At 33.2% G+C, this 22,092-nt stretch overlaps 1 protein-coding gene across 2 annotated transcripts; it reads right to left on the bottom strand.

The window, feature by feature from the left end:
* Nucleotides 1–641: 641 nt before the first annotated feature.
* Nucleotides 642–20,844, bottom strand: LOC106718016. 2 transcript variants are annotated; one of them, XM_045679664.1, is made up of 12 exons: nucleotides 20,270–20,844; nucleotides 17,518–17,701; nucleotides 14,264–14,376; nucleotides 12,811–12,966; nucleotides 8,101–8,308; nucleotides 7,651–7,840; nucleotides 7,177–7,283; nucleotides 6,728–6,848; nucleotides 3,286–3,891; nucleotides 2,329–2,499; nucleotides 1,510–1,622; nucleotides 642–1,065 (listed from the first exon to the last, which is right to left on the bottom strand). In XM_045679664.1, the coding sequence occupies exons 1-12, from the start codon at nucleotides 20,425–20,427 to the stop codon at nucleotides 787–789; spliced, it is 2,406 nt and encodes an 801-aa protein (XP_045535620.1). In that variant the 5' UTR covers nucleotides 20,428–20,844; the 3' UTR covers nucleotides 642–786. The 2 variants fall into 2 exon arrangements, with proteins under 2 accessions (XP_045535620.1, XP_045535621.1); XM_045679665.1 differs by lacking the exons at nucleotides 17,518–17,701; nucleotides 20,270–20,844 and adding an exon at nucleotides 15,727–15,807.
* Between the last annotated feature and the right edge of the window lie 1,248 nt (nucleotides 20,845–22,092).

Genomic DNA, 22,092 nt, shown 5'->3' with positions numbered 1-22,092 from the left:
TATGACGTGATCGGCATCGGCATGACGTGTCGTGCGAATTTGCATTAATATTAAGCAATCATGATACAATGGATACTTTTCTTTTATAAAAACTTACTAAAAAGCACTTGTAAATTATCTACAAATTAAAATAAGTGAAATATTAAACTGCAAATAAAAATCCGTAAAACAATTTGCATTGAATAAAAAATTACCTTCAATTAATCTGATGTTGAATTTTACAATTTATACAAAAGTCCCGTGTGAATTAAAAAACACAAACTAGAACGATTTTCATACACTAAAAAAAATCTAAGAATCGAAATTTTAATATCGGATTAAAAAACTTAAAAAACAAATTAAAAAATTAATATTACAAAGTATTTATAAATATAGATAAAAAATATATTCAGAACTAAGCGTATTGCCGTCGACATTGTGCGGATTAAAAAGTTACACGATTACAATTATGCTGACCTAAGAATAAATTTATAATCTTTATATTTTTTTAATAAATATTGATTTATTACAACAATCGTTTTGTACTTTGGACGTGTCTACACGCTAGTTAAGGCCACAGACTTACAGCTACACTGTTGAGGAATGGTCACCATAAAATTATTTTTATTTATCAATATAAAATACAAATTGGACATTTTAAAAATAGATAAAATAGTCACAAGAAAGTTAAGCAGTCACGATCGTTGTCACAATTTTTTTATCTGTGAATCTAAAATGACGTGTCACTTCTGCAGTAAGAATGAAAAGGATGCAATAACAGTTGTCTGATATTGAAGATTCGTAGTGTTACGTCTCACTGTCATGTATGCTGTCATCTGTCGCTTGTCGTATGTCAGTTAAAGGGTTGCCATGTACTCGGAAGCGATACACGCACGTATAAGTCGGGTTTCCATGGTTGCTTTCGATTCTTAGCTCTATAATGTCGTAAGCCACGGGATATTCCACTCCGCCAATGTTGGTCGTCTTCGGGTATTTAACGGGGAAGTATTGAATGGCTGTGCTATTAGCGTCGTACATGTAGTCCCCGAATAAATGAGGTTCCGGGTCTAATTCGCCGTGAAGTCCCTGCAATAGAATGCATTAAAGAAAATGCGAAAATAAAAATGTTTCAAATCATCCTTTTCATTGTCTATGGATGTTTGTTTTTGGGTATTTCGGTAACACATGTGTCGAATATTATATGTTGAAGCCAAGCTTTATTATTAAGCTAGTTATCGCCCGCGGCTCTGTCCGCGTAGTATTAAAAAAAAACTTAATAAGTAGCCCATGTGTTCTTCCATCCAGACTACGTTCTACATATATAATGTTCGTAAGAAACGGGATTCTTACCACGATTAGGCTGTTTGAGCTCCCGTTTCTTACGAACATTATATTAGTAAAAACCACGAAAGTTTAAAGTTATATACGTTCTACATCTCTGGCAAATTTCAACCATCCATCCATCCATCCATTTAAACTTGCGAATTTATAATATTAGTAAGATAGTAAGATGTAAAACATTGTACTCACGTATACAGAGAAGTTTTTGGGCGCAGACTCGATCTTTCCCTCAACAGCGAGCAGTCGTGACATGTGCTCTAAAGAGAAGCCTGTCACTTCTATCACTGCGTACGTTCGGATTACTGGAACAAAACATATCTTAATTAATGCCTGGATTACAATATGTCAGTACAGTAGAACGGTAACGCTGGCCTGGCATTTACTATATGGCGCCAGTTGGTGTTTATATTATGCCAATCGAGTGCTACTGTCTTACTGTACTGGCATAATATAAACCAGACTTTCAAGTAACATAATTTAGTATGCCCCATTAGTTTATGTAAAATAAAATTGAAAAATTTCAGATAAATTTCTGGATTGCGTGAAAAATGAAAAAGTATTGGATTACTTCAAGAAGTGGTTAAAATAAGCTCTCATTTCTCAATTGTCTAAAGCAGGGATTCCCAAATGCTTTAGGTTAGAGACCCCTGGGGTCGATATCGAACTTAAAGCATTGCTAATTCTCACTCTGTCTTTTCTATTGACCTGCATAAGTCAGAATGAATAATAATAATTGATATTAAAAGTAGGTAATTTAGCCATCGGCGTCTGAGGTAACAATTTATTTTGGAAAATCGGGTCAATTGTCCAAAAAAGTTTGGGGTTCGCTGGTCTAAAGCGTAATAGTTATCTTTGTTATATTAGTTTTAATGTTTTTCAAGCTATTTGCTAATCACTTTTTTATAAATGTTTTGGGATAACTTGGCGGCTATAAACTTCTTTCCTATGACTGCGCCGGCTTGTGCTAGTTACATTAGTACATGGGCTGAGTTAACGCAGTGTACAGACCTAGGTATCCAGGAAAGCCCTGGAAGGCCCAGCATTCAGCGGGCATGGCACCAGGAGTGAGCGCGTGTCGCGGTGATGTGTACACCCACCACACCGGCAGACCCAACACCGAGTACTGCTTCGTCTTTATCTGGTAAAGCTCCGTGCATTTCGTTGATATCACTTGACCACCTGGAATGAACAAAATTAATGCCCTGTTTACATTATGCCAGTACAGTAGGACAGTAGCGCTGGCATAGACTCACTGGCGTCCTGCCAGTCCTATTGACATAATGAAAAATAGATATAACTGCAATTCATAAAACCTACATTTAGTAACTATTACAACGTGGAATTATATCTTATGGGATATAAGCCTTTAATATAGGTCTTTTCGAGTATTTTTTTTGTGGATTTGTCTTAATTTATGCAATAAGTAACATTGGATCATGTTCATAAAGTAGAACAGACTTACTTATAAAATATTTGGTTTTTAATATTGTAAAAATCAAATATGTTTCTACAACTGTACATATTATGTTTACAATATGTACATCAAATCATCCTTAATATTTCAAATCTAAATAGACTTCAATAGAATTAAAAAAAACTTTTTTACATATGCCAATTATGATAAACTAGCTGTGGTCCGCGACTACGTTTGCGCGGAAATTGAAAGAAACGTAATAATTAGCCTATGTGTTCTTACAGACTATGTTCTACATCTGTGCCAAATTTCATCAGGATCTGTTAAAACGTCTTATCTTTCACATCTATATAATATATATAAAAGAAAGTCGTGTTAGTTGCACTATTTATAACTCAAGATCGGTCGAACTGATTTAGCTGAAAATTTATGGGGAGGTAGCTTAGAACTAGGAGACGGACATAGGAAATTTTTTAATTTTGTGTTGTTTTTATTTCGCGCGGACGAAGTCGCGGGTAAAAGCTAGTTTATAATCTTAGTAAGATTCTTACCTGCAGATTCCAAAGCATAATCAACAAGTCCAGTCTTGTCAGCGTCATAAATATCTAACATTCCAGCTACTATTTTCTTTATATCTTCCATATTTATATTCACTTCATTCCGTCTTATTTCTAAATCTTTTACGTATTCCTGCACTTTTTCTACAATAATTTCCAATTGTCGTTTTTCCAAATTAGACAAATAACCTTGTATAATGTGCCTTATTGTGTCTTCGGACATTTCTGGTTTCCAAGAGCTGATCAATTTCTCATGAATTTCTTGGCTAATTCTTTCCATTTCATTATTAGACATATAATACTGATCAAAGTATTTTTTTAATTTTCCAACTAAATCTTCAGTATTATCTTTCATACTTAAAGTCTGTATTAGATTTTGTTGCATATATTTGATTGAATACTGTTCTATTTGAACATCTAATGTGTCGAGTTTCAATAATTTATCATCGAAATAATTCAGTTTTGTATCGACATTGAGCGCCCAGTTTTCAAGAGCCGCTACTCTCTTATCCAAATCAACATCGTTCATTATAACTGGAGGTCTATAGGTGTTTACTAAAGCTGGTTGTTTCGGTACCAAATTCTCATAGTAGTTGTAACCTGAAAAAAAAAATGAAATCTTAGATATATCATTATATTCCTCTGTCCTTCCCATCTATTAACTAAAAAAAAATATATATAAAATATTTAATTACATAGAGCAGGGAAGGACAGAGTATTAATTATAAAAAATATACGGTATATCAACTCACCTAAAAGTGTATGCAGAATACGTCCACTTTGTATAGGTGGTTTTTTTTACCTCTATCCTTCCCTGAACTAATAATCACCAAAAACAGGGAAGAACTAGGATAATATGGAAATGGAGGGGAGAAGAAAAATAAAAAATATTACATGCAATTTTTATATTTTTTAACAATACCCAATGTTATTTTGTTACATAGACATTTAATAATTAAAATGAACATAAAATTAAGCCTCTTAGCCCGAAATAAAATTATAAAAAATAAAATTTAAATAAATCTTCATAAGAATAATAATATCCTGATAATTTAGACGGACATAATAAAAAATAGTTTTTCTATTTTTTTAAATAAAAAAAAAATTCTGTTATTTTAAACAACATAATTAAATCACTTTTAACATGAGACACTTTTTTAAATTATTTTTCCCAATTATGAATAAATCATAAATTAATAATCTTTAATATTTGCAAAATATACGATTACAGAAAATAATAGATAAACGTTATCTATTCAATTAATAATAAAAAAAAATTGTGACATCAAAAAAAAAACAAAATTATAATTGTAGTAGGCAACAATAATTTAATGACTAGTGTTAATTTTATCCGATTATCCCACATATCAAAAGCATATATAACTAAACAGCCACGTCATGTTTTTAGGTACATCGTTGTTATTATTAAATAAAAAAAAATAAAGCTTCATAAATTTTGAACTTTGTTTTCCAATGGCACGATTAAAATAAGAAAAAAAAACATACATAAATACTATTTCTTAATAATTATATAGAATTTAAAAATATATAAAATAAAATTTGTACTGGAAAATATGACTGATATCAGTTTTATGTTTAACTTCAAAATCGAAAAATAAATCATAATAGTCTTTAAAATTAAAATTATTTAATCATTTGTAAGTAAAAACTAAAGTGAATAATATATGTTGATATAAAAATATTTGTAATATTTAAATTCTGAAAATGTATATGGACTCTGATCTCAGAAACCTACAGTTAATGAATCTTATCTTAAAGTTAATTTAGACAAAAGCTGGAATAATACGAACGACGTTCGGAGGTCGTTTTAGAGCAAGAAGCTCTGAAGCGACTGCCGAAGGTTATTCGTATGATTCTGTCTTATATCTAAATGAACCTTTATAGGAATGAGTTAAGGCTTAGCAACAAAAAATATAAAGTACCACGCTTATATACTATACTGATCGCATTAAAAAATGTTCAATTTGTTAGACCAAGAATTACCAATGACGAAACGCTTGCCTAAAACATATAGCCATCCTTCTCATTCCCAAAGAAAAGAGATAAACAATAATTATTTTCGTAATGGAATTTCCCGGTAAAGATTTTTTTTTTTTGTGAAATTTTATCAAAAAAAGTTTTTAGTCTAATTATTAACATTTAAAAAGCGAGTCTTTACGAATTATTATCCCCAGAATCCAGCCCAAAATCGTCGTATTTCTTCATAGCAACTTCCCGCCACAACTGATACATAATCTGTGGCGTCCGCCATTCTGTTCTCAACTATGTCCTTGTATTCTTTGTACGCTTTCGTAACACGCGGTAAATTCTCACCGACATTTGGCATTTCTGGCAAAGTTATATTAATATCTGGCAAAGTCAGATTAATGCGCGACAAAGTGTAAAAATCTGACAGGGAAATATTCGGTAAAGATATTTTCGGTATCTTCATAGTAGAAAACTCCGATAAATCTATTTGTAAATTTGTAAAATTTGGCATTGTCAGATGCTCGTAGTTGTTGTATGTGTAGTTCACTGAAAGGAATTATTATTTTCAATTTTCTGTTCATTAAGAACTATACTAATCTTCAGATTACATAAATGCTATCAATTTTGACACATTCCATGGTAGTACTGAAAGTGTATCTGTCCCGGTGAGGGGCGCTACTATCGCGGTTAGTACTGTCAGAATATATCGACGCTGGAAAGCGTAAACGCTGTAACCCCGAAAGTATGAACTTTACAGGAGAGCCAAAAAATGATAACTCGTGAACTGATACGTCTACAAGCATGCGGTATTTAGCAATGTTGTGTAGTTTGTGCTAACCTATAATAAAATAAAATCATTATCGTTTGATAATGGTTGAAATTATTAACGTGTGAAAAATATATTCGCGATTTCAAGGGTTACAGCGTTTATGCTTTCCAGCGTCGATATATAAAACCTATTTACAGAACAAGGATATCTGGCCCAGTGAGCATAAGTCAAACTAAATTATGACAGCACACTAGCGCCACTCTGTCAATGTCAAAATAGTTTCACAAGATCGTTGTACTGTAGCCGTCTTGTATTTTTACTTACATGGCATTTTCTACGCTAATGTAGATTTTATATATTTTGTGACAGTATCAGCGGTTGTCACCGGCCTAGATTTCCTTGTATGACTTAAGTCAAAGAAAATATGAAATGAAAAAACATGACATGATGACAGTAGGAAAGGGTCTTTTGGACACTTTTTGATATTGACAAGGGGGCGCTACTGAGCTATTATAATTTAGTGTCACTTATGACCACCAGATCTGTTCACTTTGTCGGTTTATACATACAATTTAAAAGATATTTTTGTCACATATATAATTTAGTCAGATGAACAAAATTTTTTCGAAATACATTTTATTGTCAAAAATTATAAAAAATTATAGTGGGAATACTTACATCCGTATCCTACAAAAGGCAGTAGCAGCAGCAGCCAGGGCCAGGTGCGGGGTTTAGCTGGACTCGTCTTGTAGCTGCGTGCGATGTATTTCCCATTCTTGTCCTCGTGTTTACTCGTTATCTGGAAGATTTCATTGACAATCTTTCTAATATTATAAATGCTAAAGTTTGGATGAATGTTTATTAGAAAGTATGTCAACGTCACAACAGATCTCGCTGAAATTCTGCATAGATGTAAAACATAGTCTGGAAGAACATATAAGCTACTAATTAAGTTTTTTTTAATTCCATGCGGAAGGAGTCCCGGGCGACAGCTAGTCAAGCAAAATACGTGTTTGGTTTCTTGCGAATAAATCAAAGTCAAAAGTTACACTATTTTTTTCTTTGGATAAATTGTACCTAAAATAGATATCAAGTGATGTAATGGTATTAGGTAAGTGATGACTTACAGTTTCAGTAATTGTGGTGATGGTTGTGGTGACGACAGTTTTCATCATCAAATAGACCCAGTAGAAAGGTGTGATCAGCGCTGAACCGGTTCTTGACACGATACTGGCTGTAGAAAAAGTTACGGTTTAATTTTTAATATTGAGGTTGACAAATATCTTAGCCGCTCAGAAAACAATTTAACAGACCTCGAGCTGCTAAGATATTTGAATAGACCTATAGAATATTTTTACTCTTACATATTTGTAGTAACAGATTTTACATCTTTTAATTCATTTACTGTCGTCACAGTGGGATTTGTTAAATGGATTCCCTTAGAATAGTTTTAGTACGCGAAACTTTTAGGGCCTCTTAAAGGCCAATTAACCACACTGAGTGCGACGCTAATTGTATAAGTTTTTTATTCACTTCTATCATAAAGTAAATTAATTGACACGAATGTATGGCTTTTAAGTCTAAATAGTTTATAAATTTACCTTTAACTGGTCTTCTATCAGTGTAGGGGTATCTGTGGGGGGGTCCGAATATCTTCCTGTACGTGTTCCTTGTGGCGCTGGTGACGCTGGTCACCATGGCAACCAGCAGCTGAGTGAGCCACCAGCGCTCCTCCGAGGAGTGCGCAGTCTTTTGCATGTACGCACCCTCATCGTCTGAACTCTCGATAGTCTAGAAATAGAGGCAAATTAAATCTAAACTTAGTGTAAAATTTATAATAGTCAGTAGTAATTTATAATAGGTCTACGAATGTGGAAAGATGATAGAGCAACAATTACTTTTCAAATCATTTAAAAATAAAAGTTTAAAGGTGCTCGCTTTAACAGGTATAACTATAACAGGTCTGGTAATATTTTTATAGTACAGAAGTTAATTATCTATCTGGCAGGTCACATTTAATGACGTTTTTCTCTGTAATACATTTATCTTACCGTAAATCTCTTGCGCGTGGCGGTGGCTGTCCATGCGGCAATGGAAGGCATACGGTCGGGTACATCGCTGCCCTCCCCGGGCGGGGACTCCATACGGAACTGTGCGAGGGACTTGCGCGACATGTTGGGCATGGCCACCTGACCCGGTGCCAGCTCCACTCGGTCCCGGGACAGTGGGGAGTACGTGTAGTCAGTCTTAGGATATTTGCTGTAAGTTAATGATATTTTTAATGTATTTTTGCTAGAAGGTAAACTAGTAACTCAAAGGTTGCATTGCGAGGTTTGCTTTCGTTTCTATTGCCGAAACGCCTGAGTAAAAAATTGTACAACATAGGCATATAGGAAATCTCTTTTCTGTTTCAGTAATAAGTTAACATATTGGAAACCTTATGGTTAGAAGTATATTTTTTACATATTCCAAAGACAATAGAAAGGAATAGATTTCCAAACATAAACATTTTGAAATTTCTACAACGAATCCATACGACAAACCTAATTATTTAAATTTCCATGTTACCAAACGAAACAATATCTTAAAATGTCATAACAAACCTCTAGTTTCTAGTACACGGATATTTGATACGTATTGTCTCATAACGATTTCACTAAACCACAATGCACCAAACACAAAGTAACATTGTATGTAACAAACACACTATACGATTTAAATTAACACATATTTTTGTCTCTGTTTATTTCAAAAAGAATGACAGTGATGACTATATAAATACAAGTGCATCTACAGTCGAAAACAACTTTAAGACATTATAAAAGACTGTGTACAGTGTGACTAGAACACGACTTGCTGCAATTGACATTTGCAGTACTGTACCAATTTAGAACTCCACGAATATAATTTTAGTTTTCGTTTTATGAAACGAATGCATCTGTGCGAGCCTATTGGTTAAATGATAACCGTAATTATTAAAAAAAATATATACACTTAATGGTTAGTATAAATGCTATAACATAGTTTTTTTGGTAAAAAGTCGTCGCAATTAAAGCTTTTGTAAACAAACTGGATATATATCGTCTACAAATATAGTCTACGTCAGGTCTAAGAATGAACGCCAGCCTTATTCGGCTGACTTCGGTATAATAAAAAAAAAAAAAAAACTTTTACTTGACTTAAAATTAAATAAATTATTTGTATATCAATTGTAATGTATTTGATTTTCCTATCAACGTATTTTTTAAAAATAAAACAACATAAGTACCTTAGCGTGAAAACATTTTCAAGGGTTTCAACTTCTTCAACTCTTAACACTTCCATATTTTGTCACAAATAATAAGTTAATTATAAATAAAAATAAATATTAATAATGTGATATAAACACTAACGTCAAAATAAATACATTAACCAACGAAACAATAACATATTGAATTTAAAAATTTAAAACGTCAACGAAAAACAGTTGACAATGCGCGCGCGCAGATTATTTTAAAGATATTTTTGTTTACCCACAACTTTGGAGATTTTGACAGATTACTAATTTTTTAATGACAATAATTGCATTACATAAACATTATCAGAATAAAAGAATCAAGCTACTCATAAATAATTATAAATAAATTTTCACTGATTTAAAAAGTAATGTAAAATACACATAGCTACTAACATTTAGAAATTGTTGTGTATACTTTAATTTTTTTTATCTGTATTTTTACTAAGTAAACTCCATCACTAAGTATTTGATCTTCATGTAAAAATAGGTAAAGATATTTTTCCTATATGTTCATAGTATTTTGTATTCATTCGCGTCTGCTTTGTTCTGTAGAACATTAGCAACAAGCAAATTAGTATGCAAAACACGGTATCGACTAGTTAAAACGGTACAAGAGCAAATCGAAACAAAGCCAAAAACTGGAGTAAGGTCGTTTAGGTTAAATTTAAAAAACAAAAAAAAGATATACCACAAAAAAGTAAAAAAGCCGTAAAATTAATATCTTCCTATATAATTTTTTTTTATTTATACCAATACAAACAGGAAAGATTTGTTTGTTTCCATTGAATTGACTTCGAAATTACTGGATTTTGAAAAATGGAATTGTTAGGAAGCTGCGATATTTTCGGCTGATACATAGGCTATATTTATTATTAGATTTTTTTTTCGATTCCGCGCAGACGAAGTCGCTGGTATATGCTAGTGAAATAATAAGACAATTTGTGTACGCAAATTAAAAAATTTCCATTCTCGTTGCTTATTTTATTTCTTTTTATTAATCAATGCATTATAGACAGTACTATTCTGAGAATTGGAACAGGAGATAAGAAATAAAAGTAAGACAATCGAATGTATTTAATCTGTTTAGCTAGAGGTCACGAGGTCGGGTGAAACCTAAAGAAAACACCTAACGGCTAAGTAGATTGTATTTGTAAGAGATTAAGGAAGTTTATTGAACATTGCGGATATACGGCTTGTAAATTCCGTCTAGCATAAAATTTTCGAATTGAACGTGCAATTAATTCGAAATTACTCTAGCGTTGGAGTAAAAGTTAATTTTGTTAAATATATTCTATGTACATAGTTACAGGGTATTTACTGTTAACCACATATTTATCTTATTGAGCTTTCAAAAGCCTTTGCGACTCGGAATATCCTGCGAATCGCTGCGCAGTACTTTATTTTAGGTCTGATGCGTAAAAGTATCAGGGGGAAGGGTACTGCGCAGAGCACACATTACCTTGAGCCGCCAAAAAGACTTAAACGGCTCATGTTGCCTATTAAAACTGGTCTGGAAGTTTGCCTGTGAATTCGAAGGACTTCTCACACTTTATCTTTATTTTTAATCCCCCTCCACCCCTCCAGGCAACAAAGCCACTACACTAAAAAACAAAAAATAACGCAAGTATATATACTGTTAGGACCGTTGAGGGTAGCCACACAAAAAAAAGGTTTTATAAGGAAGTATGCGCTGCTGCTCGAGGCAGTCTCTTTCCATCGGTCATTGCGGAACGTCTGACATTTTTGTTTGTTTACGTTCGGTTTGAGTTTATACTACAGCGAGGATTATTATGAAGTAGAGTTAAATTCATTATTTCGCTGTTAGTTTAATTCTTTTAAAATACTTTTGCATCAAATATCTTACATCAGAAGTGGGATAGGATCCGCGTGATTCTATCCACTTTGCTCACTCTGTCTTTGTGTTTGCATTTTCGTAAAAAATAAATGCAAAGAGAAAAATGTCAGATCGTTACCGTGATAATTGTTATAGTCGTAGCAAGTTGAGTCGATATCAAAGTCGTAAAAGTGTTCGCGAAACAAGGGTAGCGTGGACCAAGCCGTGTATTCTGTATGGGAATATGTGAGTAGTGAGGCTCACGCGCTGTCTGTGTATTTCACAGCAGACAGGATTGTCGACGCGATCTATTCAATTTGTACTGCGGTAAGATTGAACCAATATTTTTATATTTCAAGTTTTAATGCCAAATAAGTCAACATCAGACTTTTCATTTAATTTAAAGATGTGTTCTTTACTAAAGACTGAAATTGAATACCTCGATCAGTTTATTAGTGAGGGTCAGGTAAGGCCGAGTCGTGGCAAGTTTTAACACGTTACATGCCAACATGATTTTTTTCATTTTAAAGTGAACTTGTAAGGCTAGTCGGTTGCGCTGAGCGTGTTAAGTTCTACCTGAGTCAGACGTATGTCATTATGTCATAATAGTCATTGATGTCCTTTATTAGTTCAGTTTGCTTTGTCCATGTATTGTCGAGATGCTCTGCGTTGCGTAGACTGCGGGATACCCAACTGCAGAAGTGAGATTGTGAACGGAATGTGAGACGTTCTGTATCAGGAGATGCTTCTAGGGTATTTTCAGGACTGACAAACTGCGGGTTGCCATTAATATCATGTAGAGGACGGACTGCGGGACGCTTGCCCTACATGGTGCCACGGTGAGGGGAGTGGACTCCCGAGACATGCTCTGCTTTTTTTTTAACGGTGAGACATCTTATGTTCGTATGACACGCAAACGTCGTGCCTATGTTATACGAACGATTGTGTGATACTACTTGCGTATAATAAGCGAACGTCGTGCCTATGTTATACGAGTAGTTATGTATCTGACATGTGTGTAATAAGCGAACGTCGTGCCTATGTTATGCACATGTAGATGACACATGATATGCGAACGTCGTGCCTATGTCATGTGCTGAAGTCATTTGTGTAGATGAACTATGCAAACGTCGTGCCTATGGTTCACTATGTTGTTGTAAACGAACTATGCAAACGTCGTGCCTATGGTTCACTATGTTGTTGTAAACGAACTATGCAAACGTCGTGCCTATGGTTCACTATGTTGTTGTAAACGAACTATGCAAACGTCGTGCCTATGGTTCACTATGTTGTTGTAAACGAACTATGCAAACGTCGTGCCTATGGTTCGCAAAGTTGCAAAGAAGTACAGGAGGACGAGGACGTCCTCCAGTCAGGAGAGGCCGTGTTAGGACCGTTGAGGGTAGCCACACAAAAAAAAGGTTTTATAAGGAAGTATGCGCTGCTGCTCGAGGCAGTCTCTTTCCATCGGTCATTGCGGAACGTCTGACATTTTTGTTTGTTTACGTTCGGTTTGAGTTTATACTACAGCGAGGATTATTATGAAGTAGAGTTAAATTCATTATTTCGCTGTTAGTTTAATTCTTTTAAAATACTTTTGCATCAAATATCTTACAATACTATAATGTCATAATATTCGATGTGACTCACTTCCAGTATTCGCCGGCCATCTTGTAGAGTCTGGAGGGCAGGTGATCCCAGCTGGGCTCACGCTCCAGCAGCACGCTGGCGTCGGCAAGCGCCTGCTCCGCGAACGAGCTGTCTGTCGAGCACGCGCTGTACGCGGGGCTACTATACCTAGTGGACCTACAATAACATACTCTAAACATAGTGATAAAAGGTCGAATATGCAATGAACATTGTTTTTTTTAGAGTGCGGTCTTTAATGACATATTGTGTAGGAAATAGGTGACTATAAAAGCAAGCACATTAAGCATATACTTATTTGGGCCAACCAAAGCAGTATTAAGATAATATTTTTTGGGGCGATATGGTCGCATTGCGACAAAGCCTCTTAAATTATTAAATAAAAAAAAAAGATAATATTTTTTGTCAACACGAGTAGTGTAGAATATTACAGTTTAGATATATAAGAGTTTACAAACAATGTTGTAAATTGAGATTATTTTATTCAGGAAGCTCGAAGTAATGTAAACAGGATCTAACCGTACCCTTTCACTGACTTATCTCCCGACCTTTATCTGACGTTGACCCTCGTTACATCGTGGGAAGTATAAATTTTCAATGTGCCAACGTTAAATATATATGAGGGATAAAAATGTTTTGTAAATTTACGATTTATCGTTAGTTTCTGAAACCAAAATCCCTGGATAAAATATATCGTCATTCCTTGATAACAATATGTTTTATACATGGCTTTTGGTCTTAGAAACCAAAGATTAGGTATTCATATCTCGTGATCATTTGTATTTTTATTTGTGAAAATGTAGTACCTACGTAATCGGCGTCCTACGAATTTGAATAGAGTGAAAATTTGCTTGCTAGGCAAAAAATCATAATATCTACCCTTTTTTTCGTTCTAAATCCTATAATATAATTTTTCAATCTCACGGGCATCGTACATTTGATGGTAATAGCCCTTATTTATTCTTTTATGAAATATAGTTGCTGAAATATACATATCGGAATGTGTAGTTGTAGAAAATTTGTTATTTAGTCGCTGGTTTTTGCTTAACTGGTAACAATATAAACAAAATTTAAAAATAGGGCAAAGGGAGACCCTCTTGCACCCTTGTTTTTCATACGCTCCCACATACATTTAAAGGCCTAAACAAATAATACAATTAAAGTTTATTGGGGTCGAGCGCGTGGTAGGGGCGGAATGCCAGACCTTCATTCAAGGGCACGTAAATAATGTAAGGAGAAATGTTCAAAGGGTCATTTAAACTGTACGGCCATGTTACATTTGTACATAACAGACTAATTTTCCATTTTTTTTCGTAAATACATAGCCGTTTTAAAAAAAACACATCACGAAAGCCAGTAACAAAATTTATTGTACGATTAGCTGATGTTATGAATGTGTTTAGTTGATTTGATGTATCTTGTTCGTTTGTGTTATTTATAAAGTTGTTGTACTGACCTGTCGTGCGTCACATTGTGCGATGCGTGTATGGGACTGTACGGTAGGTCCTCGAAGTTGCCGTAACGCTTCGAGCTGGTCGACACTCGCTCATACTGACTGTTGATCTCGTTCTGTTCAAGATAATATGAAAAATAATATTAAATTGACAACAGCCGTAAAAAAATATAATTGAAATAACTGTGTGTGACTGTATAAGTCAGTTTTTTAAATAACTTCGCTCATTAACAACAAGAGGTTTCTTTTTATTACACAAATGGGCACAAATAAATAATTCAGACATATTCTAATAATCTAAGTCTTGTTCATACCAGAAAGATTCAGACAAGTAGCGGTCATGTTTCACAATTTATAAAAAGCAAATTTTACTCGTACAAAAACGGTTCGGTCTGTAACGTCAGCACTGAGCTTCAGTGTATTGGATGTAATAGAATCGCAGGCGAGTTCTATGAATCAGCGTTTACAGTTCTACGGATAAAGGACTTTGACACGTGAGCCACGAAGATAACGTAATAAATTTACTGGTCGAAACTTATAACGTATGCTTATAATTCGGCGCGCTTTAGTAATATGAACGTATTACCGAACATGAACTCAACGTTTCATTGTTGTAACTAACTTATCATCAAGTTGATTGAGAGATTATGTTCATCCGTATCTTAGAAAAAAAAAATTGATGTATTGTTATATATAAAATCATAGTACAAATTATATAGTTTTTTTTTATATGTAACTCCAATCGATTAACACATCTATATTATCAGTTATTAAATAAGTTTCTTCAATATTTATATTATGCTGTTTTAGTGGCTCCAAAGCTAATATGCAACTATAAACAAGTACGGAGATTAACATAAAAAAACTTCAGAAGTAATGGTTTGAATAGCGATTCAATTGTTTGACCGCAGTGATCTTAGCAAACAAGCTAAATACATATTAAAATGCATTCCAAATTTTATTTGATTTAAAAGTTAATGAACTTCATCAAACTGTTATTTTGGTATAAGGTAAATGTTATAACAGTGAATTTCCACTGCGGAAAGACTTTTATTAAATTATCTTGTTGTCCCTTTTTTACCAACGAGAATGAACGGGATGGCAGTATATTTTAAAAAAGTAAACAAATTATCTTTGGTATACTTTCGTAATATAATTTAACTACGGAGACTTTGAAATTTAGTTGCAACGTAACTGGTTAATTTCAAATCCTGAGTCATTTTTAGTGTTCTTATCAGACGCTACGTTAGTGTGAATCAATCATTTGCTTACGTAATCAAGTATGGAAAAAATTGATTAAAATTCACCCGCTACAACATATCGTTACATATAAACTTTTATAAAACTTGAATAGGATGCTGATTTTGAAAACATTTTGTAAAATATTAGTGAAATACAAGAAGACTATTTCACAAAAAAAGGCGGGAAAAATTAAAATCGCTTCCAAGTTTAAAATGTAAACTAACCTCATTCGATTTTGATTCCATTTTCAAACACAAATCACATGCATAGTCGAAGTATCCACAACGTTTGATATAAAATAAATTTGTAGTCGTTACTAAGCAACTCAAATTCAAGAATACGTACCTCGATCCAGTGTTCTATATCGGGGTGTTAAAACTAGGTCAAGATTCCACGCATATATAATAATTCGTTTCACTATAAAAATTCAACGTAACTATCAAAAGTACGACCGAAATGGTGCAGATGTCCTGAAATAATAATGCCCATAACTGTTGGCCGGACGTTTTAAAAATAAAACGACGCGGGAGAAGATCGATCCAAGTTTTATACTGAACGTAGTATATTTTCCTGTGTATTTACTCTCAAAATCTTCCTGTTATATGCATAAATAGTGACAATTACTAGAGGTAAGTAGTCTCTTATTTTATTTAAATAATTATACATACGAATATTAAAAAATGTTTCACTTATTAAAGTACTGGCTGAATAATAGAACATTGAAACCGGATTAAAAAAAATAGGCGCGAAAGTTTGTTGTTTTTTATTAGAGCTGTAATGGCAACAGTCGCACTGATAATGCGAAACTGCCAAGTTAATGATACTGAAGCGTGAAATAGGTTTTCGGTCGTAAAACTTAAAAGAGGTGTTACCATAATCAGCATCAAAAGTTACTAAGTTCATTAAAAATGTTTAGGCTTTCAGCTCTCGGTGCTTACTTTCAGTCGTCTAATTGCTAAATAGTAATTAATAATAATAACTATAAATCAATTAAGATAAAGTGTCTGGTTTAAATTGAAACAGAGGTTAAAGTATGCGGGTGAATGAACTCGATAAATTAATTAATACCATCGTATGGTTTAGTGATCAATTGAATGTTGTATACACTTTGGGGTTACTACCAATACCGTCTGCATATAACCTTGGGGGCCATGTGGTGACCATATTTGTGCCGACATGTATTGCCGAAATACAAGCTAAATTTAAATAAATTAGCTTAACAGATACCCTCTCAACAAATGCTGGATTTTAATACTAAAACTACCGCTCAACGCAAATAGGGTTGACCAGAACTAGGTAAAGACGTTGAAAATTGACGTCATTTTTCACTTAAATTAATCCGGGCTAGTGCCAAAATCTACTTTATTTTACAGATACGTAATGTAATGTATCCGTGGATTTCCATTGCTGAAACGTATTGTGGTCTCTCTTATTGATATATCAATATTTTGTAAATTTGGTTCGGCAATGGAAGACGACGACGGTTAGTAATTCAAAACATCTGGATATTAATATGGTTCCTTTAATCAAAATAGAACACAACGTGATCAACTATGAAGTTAGTTATGCTTTTCGTAACATAACCTAAGTACTTGATTAATGCAGTTTTATTCGGCATCCACATTCCGTTTATGCTGTAAGGAATGTATTATAAAATCGATCTTGGATCTAAACGTGACAGAATGCGTTTAATTTATTTTTCCTTTTCAAATTATTCCGTTACAAAGCCTTCTGAATCCGATCCGATCTTTAGTTGAGATTAGTTTTTCATAGGAATTAATTAGCACCGCACCGTGAATTTTTATAACATTAATTAGAACCAATAAAATGTCGACATCTTTTACAAAAAAAAAAATTCTACGTAGTTGTTTGTTTCAAGGATTCAGTCATCAAGTTAATTCACGTACAAAATCTGGTTTATAATGTAGTAACACTGACTAATAATTAGTACTATTGACCTGATTATAAATCAGGCCATTTTACTATGAATGTTTACTTCTCATCAACGTGTTTACCTGTACGATTTCTTTCCGATGTCCCTTCAATCGGTCTAGGCTCTCTTCAGACGAGTAGTCCGAAGTTTTGATAAGCTTCTCAGCCAGTCGCGACGAATGCCGTGTGCGATGCGCCTGTACACTTTCATTTTCTTGATCCTCTATTACTTCCACACCATCTTTATTTGATGATTTCGCAAATTGTCTGCAAAATTATTTTAAATCAGTAATAATGTGTCAAGAAATATCAACATTTTTTTGGGAAACTATCTACGCAAATTGTTTTATAGAAAGCATTAATACAATAATTATTACATAGTATAAATCGGAAAAAGTTTCTATTGCTCCTAGTTATTTTAAAGAATATTTATAAAAGTTGTCGAAAAAGTATCTTTTTTTTGGCATTTGATTTTTTTATGTCCGTAACTTATAAATTCGTTGACCTCTGGACTTTTTTTGAAACAGTTCGTGTAACTAGAAGGCAAAAAGTTTGAAGACAAGATACGTTTTTGTTAATACTAAATATCTATTGGTACTTTTTGCTTTATAACATCCACAAATTGCATTATCATATGCAGACTAATTAATTTTGAATGCCATAAGAAAAAGGTTTGGATGTTATAAGCGTAAAATATTATATATGCTTCCAGTTAAAAATGATCGTATAAGGAACGGTACAGAACAGTACAAACAACATACAATTCAAAAATAGTACACTATCGACGATAAAAATCGAACCCTACGTCTGCAGACCTAACCTTTTGGCTTACGAAGTATTCCACATCACAATAAATTGTTCAGTAAAATATTGAATGACTGCCAAAACATAGCACTTAGAAAGCCCAACACTAGAGTAGTTGTAAAACCAAAACATTCATAAATGTAAACAAACAATGTTGCCAGGTTGGCCACGTGCATGCAAATATGTAGATGTGTAACTACTTAGCATCAAGATAATTCACCTTGATGTGCTACCTCTGACTCACTACACTACGCACATCCAATGCGTTAAGAACACTTCGAGGAAATGGAAATTTAAAAATAAAACCAAGGTCACAAGAATTTTCTGAAAGATTTGAATATTTAAAAAAGATAAGGCCAATATCAGATTAGGAAATGTAACCAGAAATGTAAAAGGGGTCTATCCGTAAGGGTGAGGTCACCAATTAATTAAAGAATAAGTGAACAGTAAATTTTCAAGACTGTGTGATTGAAACGTCTGTACTTAGTACTTTTATCACATGTTGAATACTAACGTCAATAAGACTATAAATAATAGATGTCATTCGGGTCAGGGTCAAAGAAATTGTTGGAACTTATCACAACAAACCATTATTCACTGATTAGCATATATGCACTGTACTTTAAATTGATGATAAAATTTTTATCAGCAGCAACCTGACCTTCACTAAAAACCTTGTTTTATTTCTGTTTACTTTACAAGAATATGCATGGATACAAATTAAGATGTTTTAATATATTTTTGTGTTGGAACACATGTAAAATTACACAAGTATTCATCTTAAATATGAAATGAATTGTCTTTAAACGGATATATTGTATACAAAGAAACTACAATCAGGTACAATATATAATAGCTCATTGGGCAGTATTTACATTTTGGAGTATTTGTGTTAAGGCCACCATGCTTTGAAGTCATAGTGACCTTACACTCATGGTCTTTTCTTTGTACATGACATCACTTTGTCAAAATAGTTGATTATTTATCGGAAATAGCCTTGTAATTTGAAGGAATTCTATAAATTAGACATTCTTCAGAATGATAATGACAATTCTACAGGCTTTATCTTTACCATTGTCATTGAAATTTGCAAATTCATATATATGGCAATTAATTTTTTCCTAATGAGTACTATCAGTATCAATAAATTTAACTAACATGTAAATTTGATCATTTACCACTTTAGGCAATGGTCTGTAACCTCCAATATTTGTTGGACAATACTTTTACAAACAAAAAAATATTGCAAATAATATATCAACATTGGAAATTTAAATCTTATAGTTTTATCAATACTATAATGATATAATCTAAATGTAACATAAAAATGTAGATAACATTATCAATAAAGATTCTTATCTATTATCCTTTCAAAATTAATTAAACATTATCTATTTTAATTACTCCTGTAGACTCTAGAAAAAATTTTTTAGACACACTAAGATATGATGTTAAGATGCAGTTGGTGAGAAGAATGGCCTAATCAATTTATTTTGTGAACATTGTAGTAGCATTGAGTACATTATCTTGTCTGGCATCCAGTTTTATTTTTCTATTTGTTGTTTTACATTCTATAAATACAAATTGTTAAGACAGGTGGAGAGATAGTGCAGGTGATATTTAATATCTTGACAAACTACATACTTTTGTAGCAGGTGTTCACATGTAAATAAGTTGTTATATATTTGAATATAATGTACATATAATATCAAATTTGATGTTGAATTATGCCAGCTCAGAATTATTTTGATTGTTATATTATGTATGGAAAGAATAATTTAGTGTACATGTTATTCAGACTTATGTTGAATTATAGACTGTTGAATTTAAAGTGGAAATTAGATAATGATGTATCTAAGATATTTTTAATTTACTGAAACTGTTAAAAAACAAATGGAAATTTGGATTTGAACAGAAATCAAAGCTATATTACGTTTTAACCTTTACTTTTCCATAACGTGTTCATAAAAAGTGGATGCAAACAACACTGACAATAATTGTTCGATAAAATTAGAAAAAAACATGATTTACTTGATTGGTGTGCTTCTTTTCACAGGTGTTTTCCTGCCGCCTTTGAGATGTGTGTGATCTTCTCCTTCCGTACAGTGCTCCCGGTCACAGCTCGATCGCAAGAAGGGTGTCTTGGAACGAGACCTTGACCTCAAACCAGCAACAGTTGGGTTCTCCATCGTTCCACTAGTTTTTTTGGTTTTTGTTATACTTTTCTGACACCATCTTTCACATGAATGTTATGGACTCTGACCCATTTTAACAAACAGGTTCAATTTGAAAATTGTCTCATGGAATTCAGCACACCTCGAATATTGCACAAGGAAATCTATTTCTGTGACTTCGTTCGTGCAATGCCGCCAAAATGTAACGTTACGTATAAATCACTGCGTTATCTTATTTTATCTAAGAGAACAGGTACACGATGTAATCTTATTCTCTTCAAAAAAATAGTCACTGTAAACATTGGTACAACATCATGTACTCAAAACACACTATTTAACTATAGTATTCGATAATTTCGTAACTCGTACGTTGAAGTACGTTTTAACACAAACGATAAATTGTGACGAAGATGACGTCACTATCAAAAAGACGTTGGTAGTGATACCATGTTTTTTATTTTACGTTTTTTTTTCCAGTTGGATAGTTTCGGAGATATTTTTAGTTTTTATAAAAAAAATGAAAATTATATTTTTTTGATTAAATTGATCTGATTAGGTATTTTTCCCAGTGATTCTTGGAAAACTGGTAAAACTCTGACTTATAAATAAACAACTGGTGTAACTGAGATAACTCATATAAACACTTTATTCAATAAAGATAAGACTTTGAAGTTAAATTGCATTATTGTAATCTAAAGGAATGTTGACGCCGTTATTTCTAATCTGTCGCCGAAGTCATGTTCAAGTTTTGACGGACTTTTGGCGGGAACTCCAAAAAGAGCGCGCGTTGTTCGAATTTTTTTTTTCATTTTAATACCTATTTGATTATTTTTTCCTTAAAATTAAGTGTAAATAGTAGAAATTAGAAGTAGTGACCCTTAGAAATGGAGGGTAACGAGGGGGGCGGGGATAACCCGCCCACCTCATCACATAAACGCCTTCGCGTTAAGGATCGTGGTGGTGGTGACCCCAAGATGGACATTGGCGGTGGCGGTGAGCGTAATGACTCTTATTTACCGTTTTTTAAGCCAAATTATAAAAGACTGTATCCAGAGAATTCTGTTAATACTGAATTCAAAGTATTTGTCGAAGCAATCAATAAAGACAGACTGGGCAACAAGAGCCCCACTTATTTAAACCACATTTTTGCAAATGAAATTAAAGGTGTGACGGCAATTCAACGAGTGAATGCCGTAAAATTGCAGTTATTTTTAAACAGTATAATACAGCAAATAACTTTATTAACAATTCATCTTTCCTAAATAAATATGAAATGAAAGCTTTCATTCCTGCTGCACAGATTGAAAAGACAGGAATTATAAGATTTGTACCAGCTAACATATCAAATAAAGAGTTATACAGTAGGCTATCGTCAAAATATGAAATTATCGCAATCAGAAGATTTTCAAAAAAAGTAGGAAATGAGTATGTTCCTTTACAAACTGTAAGCATTACTTTTCTGTCTAATATTCTACCAGATAATGTTCAATACGACTTATTCTCTTATAGGGTTTTTGAATATATACCACCATTGCAACAATGTTTCAAATGTTTCAAGTTTAATCACTCAGCTAAAATCTGTAACGGTAAACAAAGATGTTCAATTTGTGGAGGTGAGCACTTATATAAGGAATGTGACAGGCCCACTGAAATTTGTTGTACAAATTGCAGCGGACCTCA

Source organism: Papilio machaon, chromosome 10 (genome assembly GCF_912999745.1).
Source record: "Papilio machaon chromosome 10, ilPapMach1.1, whole genome shotgun sequence".
In the NCBI taxonomy this organism is placed as follows: domain Eukaryota; kingdom Metazoa; phylum Arthropoda; class Insecta; order Lepidoptera; family Papilionidae; genus Papilio; species Papilio machaon.
This window is presented reverse-complemented; position numbering and strand designations above follow the sequence as displayed.